The sequence below is a fragment of the Equus asinus genome, chromosome 13 (assembly GCF_041296235.1).
Source record: "Equus asinus isolate D_3611 breed Donkey chromosome 13, EquAss-T2T_v2, whole genome shotgun sequence".
In the NCBI taxonomy this organism is placed as follows: domain Eukaryota; kingdom Metazoa; phylum Chordata; class Mammalia; order Perissodactyla; family Equidae; genus Equus; species Equus asinus.
In genome coordinates, this window is record NC_091802.1 from 4,836,819 (window position 1) to 4,853,478 (window position 16,660).

The 16,660-nt window shown below is 44.4% G+C and overlaps 1 protein-coding gene across 2 annotated transcripts in view; it reads left to right on the forward strand.

The window, feature by feature from the left end:
- Positions 1–6,023: 6,023 nt before the first annotated feature.
- Positions 6,024–16,660, forward strand: part of FBXW10B (F-box and WD repeat domain containing 10B) — a 68,018-nt gene continuing 57,381 nt past the window's right edge. For both annotated transcript variants that reach the window (XM_014864200.3, XM_070482306.1), the window contains exons 1-6: positions 6,024–6,716; positions 8,537–8,713; positions 9,932–10,129; positions 10,219–10,346; positions 11,230–11,352; positions 14,267–14,376. In XM_014864200.3, coding sequence (XP_014719686.1) covers positions 6,212–6,716; positions 8,537–8,713; positions 9,932–10,129; positions 10,219–10,346; positions 11,230–11,352; positions 14,267–14,376 — 1,241 coding nt within the window. In that variant the 5' untranslated portion in view covers positions 6,024–6,211. The remainder of the gene's footprint in view (positions 6,717–8,536; positions 8,714–9,931; positions 10,130–10,218; positions 10,347–11,229; positions 11,353–14,266; positions 14,377–16,660) is intronic.

Sequence of the window (16,660 nt, forward strand, 5' to 3'; positions counted from 1 at the left end):
ACAAGGCTGCCAGGGGAAGACTACCCTTCTTAATCTTTTTTTTGCATTTTCTCTCCATCTCCTCTTCTACCACTCTTTCTCTCTCTCTTTTCTTTCTCATTTCTTCTACTTATGCTGTTCTTGACCTGCTCCTCAAATTGGCCTCTAGGACTCTAGGGTTTCTTGGTCCCCGTCTCAGAGAAGTGAATATCCAGCTTCACCCCAGACCACCGAGTCCTGCTCCCACTGGAGTGTATTATTTGTCACTGTAGTTTCCATCAGTGCAGCCTTCAACGTGGGCATTCTGCCAGTGGTATTTGGCTATCTCACGTAACCATTCTGGGCCTCAGTTTCCTCATCCATAAAATGAGGGGCGTGGGACTCCCCACGTGTCTCTCAGAGCGCGTCCAACCCTGAAACCTAGACCTGTTCTTATTTACAGAACACCGGCGGTCACTTGTTGCACCCTTCACCAACAGATCATGTGTTCATCAATGACAAATGCATGGCTCGAGCCTATAAAAGCTACTAAAGCTACTGTAGCAGAATTTTTAGGACCTATGCAAACATAAAGCAGACAACTGTCACACGGGAGTCATCACTAGCCCTGGCAAGTCCCTGAGCACAAATAAGAACGGAGAGTAGCAGATTCAGCTGGTCAGACACAGCAGACGTTCTAATTCTCTCTCTCTCTCCTAATCCCCCTCTGCCTATCATATTTGCTAAAGTTTTGCTGAGGTCGTCAGATTCCTCTCCAAAGCTTAGATTTTTTAAGATTAATAAGAAGTAAAAAGGGCTTTAGCATTTTGAGTACTAGTTTTAAACGTCATTTCTTATCTCACTTCATCTTTGCAGCCCTGTGAGATGGATGATATTTTCCCTATTTCATAGACAAAGATGAAAAACTGGCGGCTCAGAGAGGTTTAAGTTACTTGGTAAAAGACACAAAAATAAGTTTTGAAAGAATTAAGTATTAGTGTTTATTTCTAAAATGGAGTTATGTTCATAGATTGTGAGACCAGAGCACAGCTTACATCAGCGGTTCTCAAAGTGTGGTTTCCTGACCAGCATCAGCACCGCCTGGGAGCTCATCAACCTAGACCTCGAATCAGAAACTCTGGGGGTGGGGCCCAGCAATCTGTGTTAACAAGGCCTTCAGGGGATTCTGACACACACACATGCACGCACACACACAGAGACACACAAACACACATTCTTAGGTTTGAGAAGCACTGGTTTACCTCTATCTATTCTCTTTAACCTGTTCTGTTCTTCAACTACCAATAGCAAGTGCCTGTGAGTTTTAGGACAAGTAGGAAGGCGTTTTGGCCACCAGAGGAGCATTCTGTCTCCTTGGAGATTCAGCTATTTTAGCTAAGTTTAGAATTTTTCTGTGCTCTCCTGGTTCTCCCCCTTCTGGAGAATAAAACATTTCTAGCCCATGCCCTTGCTTCCCCACCTGCTTCTTTTAAAGTCAAAGAGCAAACTGGGAACCTGGAAATTCATGGGTTTCTCGTGACCAAAGACTTTTCCTGTTTAACTTTGCCAACAAGTGTAATACCACATGATGGGAAGGTGATGGATAAAACATGACAATTTTCCCACTTTCCCTAATGATAACAATACTTGTATAGCTTTTGACACGTTATAAAATGGCTTTTCAAATACATTCATTCATTTGACCTGTAGGGGAGGAAGACGTTTCCTCTACCCACTCTGGGTTCTTCTGGCTGGGGAACGAATTAAATTCACATGAGACAGAATAACAGGAGAAAATTAAATAAAGCTTTATAATATGTATACATGGGAGAGGCTCAGGCAACCTGAGCTACTCAACTTGCCAAAATGGCCAAAGCCACCACCTTAAATATCATCTTCAGCTAAAGACAAAGGAGGATGTTGGGGGTAGCGGAGTCAGTTACAGGAAGTTACCAGACAAGTACAGTCAACAGGACTAAGATTATTATGCAGATTTAAGTCCTTGCCTTCTGCATTGATTAAGAGTTTCTAGAGATAAGGTCATCCCCCCTTCTTCCTGGTATAGAAAGGGAGACACCTTTACAGATGGAGATTTCCCTTACAAATGTAAATGTCTCTTGACAAAGGGTAAGTAAATTCTACTTTTCAGTTTCTTTCCTGTCTGCAGTTTTTACAAGTAACCAGCCCAAAATAATCCTCATGCCAAAGAGACATATCTTGGGGTGGCCAATTCCAGTCCCCCACAGACCCTGACACCCACCTGTGACCTAGGTGGAATTATGATTTCATTTCACAGAAGGGGAGCAGGCCGAGAGCAGCAGGCACATTGTCCAGGGGCAATACTGGCTCTACCGCAGAGCCCAGCTTCACTCCACACCCTCCCACTCCAGAACCTCAGCCCTGTTCTGACTTCTGCTGGCTGAGCCAGGGCAGGTGGCTGTGGGTGGGAATCAGCCAAACCTCACGTGCAACGTCAGGCAGGACAGCAGGGCCAGGTGCGGGTGTCTGGCTTTCCTGATCAGATTGATGCGGGGTCGGTGAGCCGAGGAGTCGAAAGAAAGATTTCTTAGACTCTCAAGATCTGGCAGTAGTGCTCTTTTATTTAGAGAATAGTGTGGAATAGCATGGGGACAGGACCCATGGGCAGTCGGAGCTTCTGCTGCTGCCGCTGCTTCTGCTGCCCCCGCTGGCATGGGGACAGAGCCCATGGGCAGGCAGAGCCGCTGCTGCTGCCCCCGCTGGCATGGGGACAGGACCCATGGGCAGGCAGAGCTGGTGCGTGGGGACAGGACCCACGGGCAGTCAGAGCTCCTGTTGCTGCCCCGAACTGAGGGTTAGGGCCAATATTTAAGGCATAGGTGTGTGAGTTATCTCTTTATTAGTGCCCGTTTGGTCTGGCCATTTGGTGGTCCCACAAATCAAACCGGATTGAGTAAATGGCAGAAGTCACTGCTCAAATATTATCCTCGGCTAAAGACAAAGGAGGATTTTGGGGTGGGGGGTCAGTTACATGAGGTTGCCAAACAGTCTTCAAAGATAAGGCCATCCCCCCTTCCTCCTGGCTCAGAGAGGGAGGCATCTTCACAGATAGAGGTTTCCCTTAGAAATGTAAATGTTTTCCCAACAAGGGGCAAACAAATTCCAGAGAGGGAGGCATGAAGATTTCCTTTACAAATGCAATTGTCTCTGATCAAAGGGCAAACAAATTCCACTCCTTGGAGCCTGCTTCTTATCTGTAGTTTGAAAAGTAACCAGCCTAAAAATCCTCATCATAAACTGTTTTAAAATTAAGCAGCCTAAAAATCCCAAAATCCCCATCAAGATGCTCCTCTGCTCTTGCCTTTTCTCTAGATAGCTCTTCAGATAGAAGAGGTTGAGCTGTTAGAACTGCTCTCCTTCCCAGCTCTCCTGTCCCCACCTGACCCTTGTAGGAGACTGCCATTGCTGACCAACTCCAGCCGTGATTTCCATTGCCTTTCTCTAACTGCCAGGTCTCTGGACACAGGCACTAGAAGCGGTCACAGTACTGCAAACCTTTTAGTTTAACCTAGGGCAATGACAATAACCATAACAACAACAGTGGCAGTGACAACTGGTCTCACACATTTGTTCTAATCCTAGAAGGTAGCTGTAATTTTTATTACCTGCCTTCGTTTCTACCATCGTCCGTCCTCAATAAGTGGAGACACTGAGGCTCAGAGAGGCCAGGGAGCTTACTCAAGATCATCCGGCTCCTAAGTATCAGTGTTTGAATCCTGTCTTGTCTGATGTAGAATCGTCTCAGTGTGCCTTCGAAACTCTTTTCTGGGCTGCCCAACATTTCCAAGGGCATTTTGGCTACAGTGGTGTGCTGGTGGCTATTGCTAGATAGTAGTCTATTATAATAATTTTTTTCCAACTTAGCAGTATATCTTTATTAGTTATTTGAAACATTTATTTATTTGAGGAACACTAGCCCTGAGCTAACTACTGCCAGTCCTCCTCTTTTTTGCTGAGGAAGCCTAGCCCTGAGCTAACATCCGTGCCCATCTTCCTCTACTTCATATGTGGGATGCCTACCACAGTATGGCGTGCCAAGCAGTGCCATGTCCGTATCCGGGATCTGAACTGGTGAACCCTGGGCCACCGAGAAGCGAAATGTGTGAACTTAACCGCTGCGTCACCGGGCCAGCCTCGAAAAATTTCAAACCTGTGAAAAGTTGAAAGATTAGAACAATGAACACTCATACACTCTTCACCCACATTCACCAATTATTGGCATTTTGATACATTTGCTCTTTCTGTGTGTGTGTATATATACACACACACATATATATATATACACAGAATATGTGTGTGTATTGTGTGTGTATTGTTTTTGGTGGAGCCTTTTGAGAATTATTTGCAGACATTCATTCTGAACATATCAGCACTTAGTGATTTTTCAAACTGTTTTTTGAGCACTCTAGGTTCCTGGAGCAGCTGCTAATTTAAATTTTGTGGCTTTTGAAGCTGATATAAAACAGTATCTGTCATCTTTAACTTCAGCTTTAAAGGTGTTGCCTTCATCAGAATAGCTCCATTGTTCTCAATAATTGCCTTGCTAGCAAGCAGACTTGTGAACTTATAAATTTGTACTAATGTAATATCACTGTCTATGTTACGTAATAAGATTTTATAGAAGACATGGTTTGCAAACAGGATTTTTCTACTGAAAATGTTTGAGAAGCCCGATGAGCCCCTGTCTCTTTCTGGTCATAACTGACAGCAGAAGCCTTCTGCTTGGGACCCTCCCGGGGGCCACAAGCGCTCACAGAGTTGGTTCTCATGGCCCAAGTCATTACTCCTAAATGGGTCATGAGCCAGGGCTAACTGGTAAAGAAAGATCTCATGTAATAACTAAGTCAGTTTCATGTCACTTTTCTTTTAAAAACTATGTGTACACACCTTCATTATTATTATTTTCAAACATTGGCACCTGAGCCATCATCTGTTGCCAATGCTTATCTTCTTCTTCTCCCCAAAGCCCCCCAGTACATAGTTGTATATTCTAGTTGTAGGTCCTTCTGTTTGTGCTATGTGGGATGCCACCACAGCATGGCCTGATGAACCATGCCATGTCGGAGCCCAGGATCTGAACTGGTGAAACCCTGGGCCACAGAAGCAGAGCGCACTAACTTAACCAGTTGGCCATGGGGCTGGCCCCTCATTATTTTTTTACATGCATCTCAATGTATGTACATATGCACATATAGCCATTGTAGTGGACATTGTTTGGCTGCCCAGAACAATAATCCTAACAACAGTGGTGATAATGACAACAATAGGACAATGGTTAGTGTTTACTGAAGGCTAAATATGTGCCGTACAATCTTCTAAGTGTTTTTCATAAAGTATCTCATTTAATCCTCACAACAACACAAGTAGGAACTATTGTCTCCATTTTACAGATGAGGACACTGAAGCACAGAGGATTAAGCCAGGTGCCTGTGTTCACAGAGCTAGTAACAGCTGGGCTGAGGTCCAAACCCAGGAGTCTGACCCCGACCCCACACTCTTCACCGCTAAGGTACTGACTCCCAGACACATGAGTGGGCATGTGACAGAGGTTTGAAGTCCCCAAACATATTCTTAGGCCCAGTGAAATTTTTTCCACTAAGGAGTGGTTCCCTGCAGAGGTTCTGGTTAGCATTCTGAAGCAGTTAAATAACTTAAATTTATGTTAAACATTTGGGTTTTTACTTCGATGACGAGTTAAGAAAATGAATATAAACATATTCAGGATCATTGAGACAGCCATCTTACAACCAAACAGCTATAAACATAAGTTTACATCTAATTTTATTTTCACGAATATTTAAAAGTCATTAATAACAACAACAATTGAAGCTCAACATCTGGCTTCACAATATTTTTTTTCCTTTGGAAGGGGCCCATATATTACTCAAATTTAACTGACACTATTCTTGTTCTAGAAATGAGATGACCAGCTCTTTCAGAATATACAGCAACTGCCTCCAGCTAAGCAGTGCTGGGTTTAGGAGATTTACGGTAAAGTCATGTTTCCTAGGAGGTCAGTACAAAAAGTCAGACTTCTACCGGCAGTTTCTGGGGGAGAGAAGCTTTCCATCCATCGCAAAGGTTTACTTTTCCCCTGGGAGATGTTTGTAATAGAAAGGGCTCAGCTGGGGTCTCTGTCAGCTTCTCCTGTTCCTCTGGTGTTTGGTGGAGTTGACAACGGACAAGGATAAAATGAGCTGGTCGTCTCAGGATCATGGAGAACCTGGAATCAAGGCTCAAGAATGCCCTCTATTTTCGTTGTGAGAGGGGAAGCGATTTTGTCCCCGTGTGCCAAAAGTGTGAAACATGTGTCTTGGCTTGGAAGGTCTTCTCCACCAAAGAGTGGTTCCGAAGGATTGGGGAGATGTCCCAGAGGAGGTTTCTAGTTAGCATCCTGGAGCAGTTAGACAGCCTGTATTTGTTACACTATTTTCAAAACATCCTTCAGGCCACACAGGGGAAGGATTTCATCTGTAACAGGTCCCGGATCAACCTCAACAAGAAGGAGGGAAAAATCGTGAAGTCCTCCCTGAACCAAATGTTGGATAAAACAGTAGAAGAGAAGATGAGGGAGATTTTGTGCTGGTTTGGGAACAGCACCCACCGGACTAAGGCCAATTACACACTCCTGCTGCTTCAGATGTGTGACCCCAAGTTACTGCTTGCTGCTGCCAATGTCATCAGAGTCCTGTTTCTGAGAGAGCAGAACAACATCTCAGGTAAACAAGGCCACAGGTAGAGACCAGAGGGCCCCCAAGACCAGCCAGACTTCAGGAGCCTGTAAAGGGACCAGAGGTGTGGACAAGCTTAGGTAGGTGGGGATTTTCCAGAGCGCAGGATAGAGTTCTTTGTCCTGACACCTGATCCTGTTTACCAAAGGAGAAATTGCTGAATGTGACTTCCTTCTAGAAAATTATAAAACAACAAATGCAGAAGGAAGTAGTGCAGAACTTTTAACTGTCAGGCCTTTAAAATGGATTTCTGCATCCCCTAGGCCCAGAAATGGTCCGTACCTTTACTGCTTCATGCTGGTGTGGCTCCTGCGTTCACGGGTTAGGGATTGGACTGGGTTTGGGAGGGATGTAAGGGGAAGCTACAGAATTGCTTTACCTTTCAGCTTGCGCTGTACAAAACCCAGGCCAAGAAGTCAAAACTTAGGGCTCGTTTTCATTCATTCTATCATATCCCTTGCTTGTGCATAAAATCCAACCTTGGAGTGGAGTTTATCCAAGCCTGGAGATAGTGAAAGGGCCCAATAAGGCTGGGGCGGTCGTTCTCAAAGTGCAGCTTGTGCCCCAATCACCAGGAGCGCCTATTAAAACGCAGAAGGCTGGGGTCCTCCCCCTGTGCTGCTGACTCGGTAGGTCTGCCGTGGGCTCGAGATTCTGCATTTCTAGCAGGTTCCCAGCTGATGCTGATGTTGCTGATCTGAGGACCTCACCTTGAGAGTCCTTGGTGTAGGGTGTCAGTGAGAAGATCTTGGAAATGTTTGACCAGTTGGATCAGGGAAGCAAAAGAAACCAGAAGGGAGGAAAGAGACAAGAGATGACAGAGGGGTCTGGGAGTGGAAGGTCCAGCGTGGGGAAGCCCAGGTTTTGTGAGGGGTGGAGAGGGCTGGGAGGGAGTGGTCAGGTGGAGGAATTCAGAGTTTGAGCTCTTGAAGGTAGGGAATTCTCAATGTCTCTGAGACCTGATTTGTGGTCATATTTTGCACTAACAGAATCCAAAAGAATTTTAAAGCTAGATGACCTGTGGAGCAGTGGATCCCGATATATGCCGCTTGGTATGTCATGGAAATAATAGAATGATATTCTGGAATGAAGAAGAGATGAAAAAAATCAGAGAATCCTATAAGTTAGATTAGAGACCAACCAGTCCAGCTCCTTAATTTTATATTGAGGAAGCCAAAGTTCACAGAATCGGAGTGACATGGCCTAGGTCACCCAACAAGGTGACCTCTCCTGAGCAGGCCTCCCATCCCGAACATCTCCCACTGTGCGGCGCTACCCCTCAGACAGGGGCGGGGAACTATGATAGATCCGGCATGTACAGGCACACGCCGTGTTCTGTGGGCTCTCTCAAAGGCTTCCATCACCCACTGTGGGCATCGGCTCCTTGGACTGGGGTTGTGTAAGTCCAGTTACAGGTTGATCCTACATTCCCGTCTTCCTAGAGGAGCTCCTGTCTTAAAAAACTCAATTTTCTAATTTGGCTCAAGGGCAGTTATTCATATTGTTGAAGAAAATTAAGCAAGAGCTCAGACAAGCAGTCCCTCTTCCGGCTCCTGCCCCCAGCGCTCTCTCTCCCTCCTTGTAGATAGAGCTCTGATAAATTTTGTGTTGTAGGTGGGCTGGCAAAACCTAACAGGGGGCTTTCTTTGATTTTTGTGTAGAAACTCAGAGTCCCCAAATGAAAACAGTTGTAACTGGCCTGGTCCATTTTGTGTAGATTTAAAGAAGCAAGTAGAAATAAAATCGTTTCTCTCCACCTCTTTCTCATTGCTTACAGAGAAACCTTGTCTTGGTCTTTTGTTTTTCAGGCCTCAATCAAGACTTCAACAATGTGCTTTTCTTCCCCGAGAAAGACCACAACCTCCAGTCTGAGACCTCGCGTGTCTACTGGACAGCCAGAACCAGGCACACATCCTTCCCTTTGTCCAAAGCTTCAGGGAAAAAAAGCTCGCCTGAAAATGTGGTGGGAGGTGCAACTAAGACTGGTGAGTCAGCTTGTAGCAAGAAAGTCAATAGATAGGAGATTAGAAAGTCTCAATGGAGTTGGAGGGGCTGGCAGGGCAGCAGCATCTGAGGATGGCAGCTTTGCGGAACTAACATTCACTTGACACCCACAGTGTGTATGTTGGGCTCCCTGAAATTTATTCTCTCAGTTAATCCCACATCTGGTAGGGGAGAAGTGACCCTCAAGTCTATATTGCCACCTCTCCACCGGGGTTCCCTGGAAAGACACCTGAAAAGAGAGATCAGGAAGGAAACTATCAAGAGTGCCCTTTGAAGTCGCCTCTGCTCCAGGCCACAGTCCCTCGCCCTGCCCTGACCTCTGGCACGGTGGGCTCCTCTGGGATTCCACCCCTCAGCGGCTACTTTCGCAGCCCTGGATTTACTCTTTAGGAGGAAACAAAGTAGTGGGAAATTTGGGCCTGACCTCAAGGCCCAGATAAGTTGGTTTTTGAAGCAAGACGTATACGTGAACTAATTACAGGAAACACAAAGCATAGATTCTAAAACATTTTTTATATGGAAAATTTCAAATTTCAAAAGCAGAAGAACATTGCAATAACCACCCACATAACCATCACCAACTTCAAAAATTATCAACATTTATCAATATTTCATTCATTCCTCCTTTCAAAACATGTTTAAAACTTTTTCTTGTTGGGGTAATTTAAAAGAAATTCCAGACACAACGCCATTCACCAGAGCAGGGCAGGTGTTTTTATAGACATCTCTTTGAGCTGAGAAAGTTGAAAAGGATTTGTGTGCTTGGTTTGGGAGGTTCTACTTTCATTTTGACAGAAGAAATGATGGAAACCCTGGGGCCTAAGGGTAGACTCTGCTGAGCTCTATTTTGGGGGAAAGCTTTTTTTGTTTGTTTGTTGGAGGAAGATTAGCCCTGAGCTAACTGCTGCCAATCCTCCTCTTTTTGCTAAGGAAGACTGGCCCTGAGTTCATATCCGTGCCCATCTTCCTCTACTTTATATGTGGGACGCCTACCACAGCACGGCTTGGCAAGCCTGATGGGCAAGCTTGACCCTGGATCTGAACCGGCGAACCCCAGGCTGCCAAAGTGGGACGTGCGAACTCAACTGCTGTGCCACGGGGCCGGCCCCTGGGGGAGAGCTTTTGGTGAGGACTTTCTCTTGACATGGACTTAGCACAGAGACAACCCAACCATGCACCTTTCTCTGGCTTCACTCTAGGACAATGGAAGAATTCCATCCAGTTTATTTCCGAGATGAATAGGCTGTTTTCTGGAAAAGCAGACATGCCCAAGGCAGAGTGCGCCTCCGCCGATCTGTTGGTTGACCTGGATGCTGTCAGAGACCTGTGTTCTGGGGTCAGCAAATATCGGGACTTCATCCGTCACCTGCCCATCCATCTCTCCAAGTATATTCTAAGTATGCTGGGGTGTATTGGGGGATTTCTCAGGAGACCTCCCATTGAGGCCCAGTTCGAAGGTTTCCAGGTCTATCTTTTTTTTTTTCAGGTATACTGGATAAAAACACCTTAAACAGGTGTGCTTCTGTGAGCCAGCACTGGGCTGCACTGGTACAGCAGGTCAAGATGGACCTGTCGATGCACACGTTCATTCAGAACCAGATTACGTTCTTGCAGGTATTTCCTGTTTGGGACTGGGTGGGCTGGAGACCCGACTGTGGGCCTTTCTGTCTACTCAGCAGACCCTTCCCTGGCTCCCTGCTCCACATTTGCCACCTCCCAGGCTTCAGCAGTCACTTCCTTTTTGTCTGAACTCCTCACTAATCACCATTTACACTTCCTTTGTTAGTGTATCCAGCAGGGACAACATGTATGGAAACTTCTCAGGAAGAGAGAGGCAGAGCCTTTCCAAAATCTCACAAAGCAGGGAATTTTTTCCCAGATTCTGGATCAGCCTCATAGGGTACATAGATGTTTACAAGGCCACAAAGTACATATATATTTATTAATTTATTTTTGGTGAGGAAGATTGGCCCTGAGCTAACATCTGTGCCATTCCTCCTCTGTTTTGTATGTAGGATGCCACCACAGCATGGCTTGACGAGCTGTGTGTCAGTCCACGCCTGGGATCCAAACCCGTGAACTGCGGGCCACTGAAGTGGAGCTTAAAATGTAATTTCCCCCCAACAGTAACCATCTCTGGCATTTTTACTTCTGTTTCTTGCTTGAATCCTAACCCTAAATCATGGCTTCTTGGTAGCTTGGATGTTTCCCACCAGAGATAGATGACAGAAGATGAGAAGAAGCAGGCATTGTAAGGTAGACCAGACTCTGGAAAGCTGGGAACTGCTGACCATCTCCTGCTGGTCTTGCTCCATATGTTTGGTTTTCCTTATCCTCCTTAAACCAGTCTGCACACACAACTGGCCTAACTGACCAGGCCTAGGCCTCCCTTAGCCAGAGCGTACCCATCTTTCCGATCTTGCCAAGCACTAGATTTCCCCCTCCTCTTGAACAGTAGGAACCAAGAGTAGCCATTTTCTGTTATTTTTTTCCCCAGGGGTCCTACACAAAGGGAATAGATCCTAATTATGCCAACAAAGTTTCTATCCCGGTTCCTAAAGAGGCAGAAGATGGAAAGCGCACGCGTGTGAAAAATCCAAAATTGAAACTGAGAACAAAGGTGGGTTCCCATGGCATCTGGGACAAGGAACTGTCAATGTCACATTCTTATTGGCCATTGAAGGCTGAAGTCCAGACTCAGCTCTCACACAAGGATATAGGAAATGGGAAGATATAGGATATAGCATATGGATATAGGATATGGGAGGCAACATTTCCTAAAGAAGACCAGAGTTCTGAGCTGTGTGTCCTTAAGCAGGTCACTTCCTCTCCTTAAGCCTTAAATTCCTTATCTGTTAAATGAGTGAATTAATTTGGCTTTTCACTTCAAATCCCATGGCCATATCTTCTGTCTATTGTACCAAGTCATCTAGTGGAGAGCTCAGAGCCAGGAGCAATGTCAGTGATAGCTGGGATTTTCCTTGACATCTATCAGTCCATGCCTCTTGAGGCTGCAAGACTCCAGCTCGGGAATGAGAAGGGTAGGAGGGGAGGGCCTGAGCTGGTCCAGAATGTCCAGGGTCAAGAATGAATTAAGCTTCCTCACCTCTTACTTCAAGTTCATCCTGGTTCTATGATGGAAGAGGAGAATTACTTAACCATAGACCTCCTACCAAATCTTCGGCAATAATAGAGAAGAGTAAACGGGAGACTCTGAGCTCTGTGTTCTGCCTATCCAGGAAATGGTGGTTATTCCTAAAACCATTAGATTCCTGACCCCTCTTCTCTGCTCAAGGCCTTTCTATTTTGAAATCTATTCAATGGGCCCCAAAAGAAGGATATTTAACAAGGGGTGGTCAGACTGAAGCTTCCCATAAGAAAACCGCAATATAAATTAGAATCTGAGAAACAGAAGTGTCCAGAGGGATCATCTAGTTTATATGTCTGTAGAGGTCAGATAGGTCACATGAAGGAGGGAAATGGGACATGTGGGCAGTAAAGGACAATGCGACTGTGATAAATTGGAGCGTTCACTCCCCATCTGAAGGGGCCAGTTGCCACTCAGCTCCAGATAATTATTGCCATGGGAGGCTGTGGACTCAACCTCCCAGACCATGTGAGCTTTCAAGAGAAGATAGAAATCTGAATTATCATGTGACCTCTCTTGCTTTTCTTAAATGCTGGCAACTAATTAAAAGTATTTTTAGAAATTATGTGGGCCAAAGAAAACACATTTGTGGACCTCATTTGACCTGCAATTTTTTATCTTTGAACTGACACATTCACTCATTGTATAGATGAAGAAACTGAGGAACAGAGAGTTTCAGGTCTCCCAGCCAGTGGAGAGAGAGAGATACAAGTTGAATGCTGACCCGCTCTTTCCAAGCCTGTCGCTCTGTTAAGTATAACAAAACTAACACCCTACTTCCTTAGGTGATGTAGTTAGTAACTGCCTGTCAAAAAAGCACTACCTGGACAGTGTTTGATATTTTAGAAACATATAACTTAAGAGAAGAGAGAGAAACAGCTAAAGCAGTACGGAGACTGCTTTTTAGAAGAGAACAAGTGAGGTATCAAGACTAAGCAGTTAAGGGGTCTCGCAGGAAAAGGTGGAGGTGCGTGCTTCTGAGGGGTGGTGATCACAACGGGTGCTCTCTACCGAGCTGAGCAATGTGCCAGGCACTGTGCCAAGGGCTCTGTATACATCATTTACTTGATCTTCACCATAGTTGGGTAGATATCATTGCTTCCACTTTATGGATGTGGAATGAAGACTATGATCTTAGAAACTTGCTCAAGGTCTCATAGCTTGCCAGTGGCAGAGCTGGGATTTGAACCCATCTTTTTCCTCCCACTGTCTCCACCATGTGGCTCCTAGGCTTTCAAAACTTAGTTGATGAGCAAGAGCCAAGGAATTCCATCCTGGGCTGTGAGAAGCCAAGGAAGCCTCATTTAATTCAAGGCAGGTTATCAAAGCTGCCTGGACACTGGAGGGGAAGCAGGTTGAGAGATTTTTCTGGAGAGACGTCTCGATGGACATTAGTGCTTGGTTAAAGATAATGAAGGAGAGTGAGCTGAGGAAAGTGGGCATCCTGAGGAAGAGTACAGGCATGGAGGAGAAGGCTAAGGTTTGGAAGGAGACTTAAGAAGAGATGTCCCTGGGAGGACTCCCAGATGCAGACGTGATGCTATGGTCTTCTTTGCTTTCACAATAAATGCACCCTAGTTTTTGGTTTCCTGCAAGGGTGATTGGTATTCATGCTGTGTGAGGGTGGAGACTATTGCTGGGAAGAAGAGTGGAACTGGGAACCCAGTTGAATCATCTATGCCCAAATTTGGCAACTGTTCAGAAAGTGTGTGATGGAGCGGGGAGAGGGATGGAAGGAGGGCAGGAAGGAAGAGAGGGAGGGAGGGAATGATTGGAAAGGAAAGAGAAGCACCCCTGCTGAGACTTGATAAAACTGATCTCCCCTCTCTGAGGCTCACGTGCCTCATCTGTAAAATGATGAGAATAATTCACGGGGCAAATGATGTACTTGGTGAGGCAGCTGTAAGGAAAAATCAGGGTTGCGTATGTATGCAAACTTTGAAGCATAGAGTGTGTAACAGTAATTTCACATACAGCTTGAGTTTCCATGAGTATGCTTTGTACGGTCAGGAATATGCGATATAAACATGAAACCCCGGCTTCCATGAAGTGGCCCATCAAAGGGCGCCTATGACTTTATTTTGTGAGCTTGTTTTTGGGAAAGTTGCGCTGTCAGCAATATCAAAAGTTCGTGGAATCAGAACACATAGAAAACACAAAGAGATAGAAGGAGAGTTAGCACCCTTCACTCAATATTTTCTAACTCACAGATTACGTCAGTGCCTGCTCACTGTCCCCTCGCCCCCACCACGTAGCAGCAGCTGCAGCTTGAAGAGGAAGAATCCACGGGCCCTTGTGCCCTTGCAAGGGGAGACTCCAGAGGAGGTGTGCCTGGGACCCTGGGTAAAGTTCCACCGTACTTTGACTCCATGTGTCCCTTTCTTAGAATGACTACAACCTGTGGGCTGCATACCAGAACCAGGAAACCCAGCAGGTCCTGATGGAGGAGAGAAATGTCTTCTGTGGAACTTACAATATCCGTATTCTCTCTGACACGTAGGTACCGGGGTCAGAATCCAGGTCTTCAGGGACTCTTGAATTATCCACACTGGCATCTTAGGATTCCCATGACCCGTGTTCACTTCCTCACCTCAAGCTCCAGCCCCAACGTGAGATCCCATTTGGAGAATAGGTGCTTGATTTTTGCTCCTTTCTCACTGGTGGGTGGAGGATATTTTCCCCTTACAAATTTTGGGTACACTGCCCAACAGCCTTTTGTTGATATTTTGAAATATCTTTATTGTTTTATTCTAATTGTAGAAGTAATGTATGCTTATGGGAAAAACTCCACCAGATGCCAGGAAATATATAGAGAAAACCAAAGATCACCTATAATCTTGTCACCTAAAGATAACTACTAATGCGGCTGGCACGGTGGCACAGCGGCTAAGTTCGCACCTCCCGCTTTGGCGGCCCAGGGTTCGCCAGTTCGGATCCAGGGTGAGGACATGGCTCCGCTTGCCAAGCCATGCTGTGGTAGGCGTCCCACATATAAAGTAGAGGAAGATGGGCACGGATGTTAGCTCAGGGCCAGTCTTCCTCAGCAAAAACAGGAGGATTGGCAGCAGATGTTAGCTCAGGGCTAATCTTCCTAAAAAAAAAGATAACTACCATTAATACTGATGTCTGTCCTAGAATTTTTTTCTTTGCACGTGTAAATACATATTTTACATAGAAATCAGGTTAATCTATACATATTTCTGTAACTCACTCCAGCAAAATACTGTGGAATCTTTCCATGTTAGATATGAAAATGGTGTTTATTTATTTAATTAATTTATTTTTATTTTTTAAAATTTTTCTCACTAAATCCTAAGTATTTTTATTTCCTTATTATTTTCCTTGGTGTTCCAAAAAGCAAACTTGGGGTTGAAAGCCCCCAGTCTTAAATGTAAATATTAGCTTCTCTTGGCATAATCTCCTTCAGCATTTTGGCTTTATATGCTGTTTCAGTGCCTCTCTCTTATCTAATAGAGATAATATATGAAGCCTAAATTGTTCCAAATTGTTTTGTTTTGTTTTTTTTTTGTTGAGGAAGATTAACCCACCGGGCTGGCCCCTGAAGCCCAAATTGTTGAAAGGTGGAAGAAGAGAAAAAGAATTGTTTTCTTGCTATAGCTTTTCTGACTTTCTATCTATTAGGCATATAAAGAAGGAAATAAATCATTTAGGTGAAAATTTGTGCTGAGAATATGAAGAAATACAAAATTGATGGGCTTTTTTTTTTATAGTATAACATGCTTGAAATTTCTTCATAAATCCATGTGTGCAAAATGTTCATTTTAAAATTTTCATTAAATCAACTTGAATTTAGCCTTGACCCCTGTTCCACCAGACTGGCTTGTACTTCAACCTCAGGCATTCCTGGGGCCACCAGAATACAGGAGGTTTATATGAATTCTGGATAAATGGGAAAGAATCTCTAATCTTCAATTCATCAGGACCATTTTGTTTCATTTATTTATTTGTTTGTTGAAAAAAATTTTTTAATGCAAACTTTTATTTAATTTTTAGTAATTTCCTTTTAATCTATTCAGAGACATGCATTATTTCTTATCTTTTGTTTTTACATTTTATTTATTTATTTATGTTTTTAAATTTTAAATTTTTCTTTTTAGAGCAGTAACATTGGATTATAACATTATATAACTTTCAGATGTACATCATAATATATTTCGAATTCTGTGTAGATTCCATCGTGTTCGCCACCGAAAGACTGATTACAATCCATCACCGCACACACGTGTGCCTAATCACCCCTTTCACCCCCCCCCCCCTTGCCTTCTGGTAACCATCAATCCAATCTCTGCTGCTATGTGTTTGTTTGTCGTTGTTTTTGTTTTCTACTTATGAATGAGATCATATGGTATTTGACTCTCTCCCTCTGACTTATTTCACTTAACATAATATCCTCAAGGTCTATCCATGTTGTCATAAATGGTTGGATTTCATCGTTTCTTATGGCTGAGTAGTATTCCATTGTGTATATACCACATCTTTATCCATTTGTCCCTTGATGGGCACCTAGGTTGCTTCCAAGTCTCGGCTATTGTGAATAATGTTGTGATGAACACAGGGCTGCATCTTTATGTATTTGTGTTTTCAAGTTTTTTGGATAGATACCCACCAGTGGAGTAGCTGGATCATATGGTAGATCTATTCTTAATTTTCTGAGGAAACTCCATACTGTTTTCCATAGTGGCTGAACCAGTTTACACTCCTACCAGCAGTGTACGATGGTTCCCTTTTCTCCAACACTTGTTGTTTCCTGTCTAGTTAA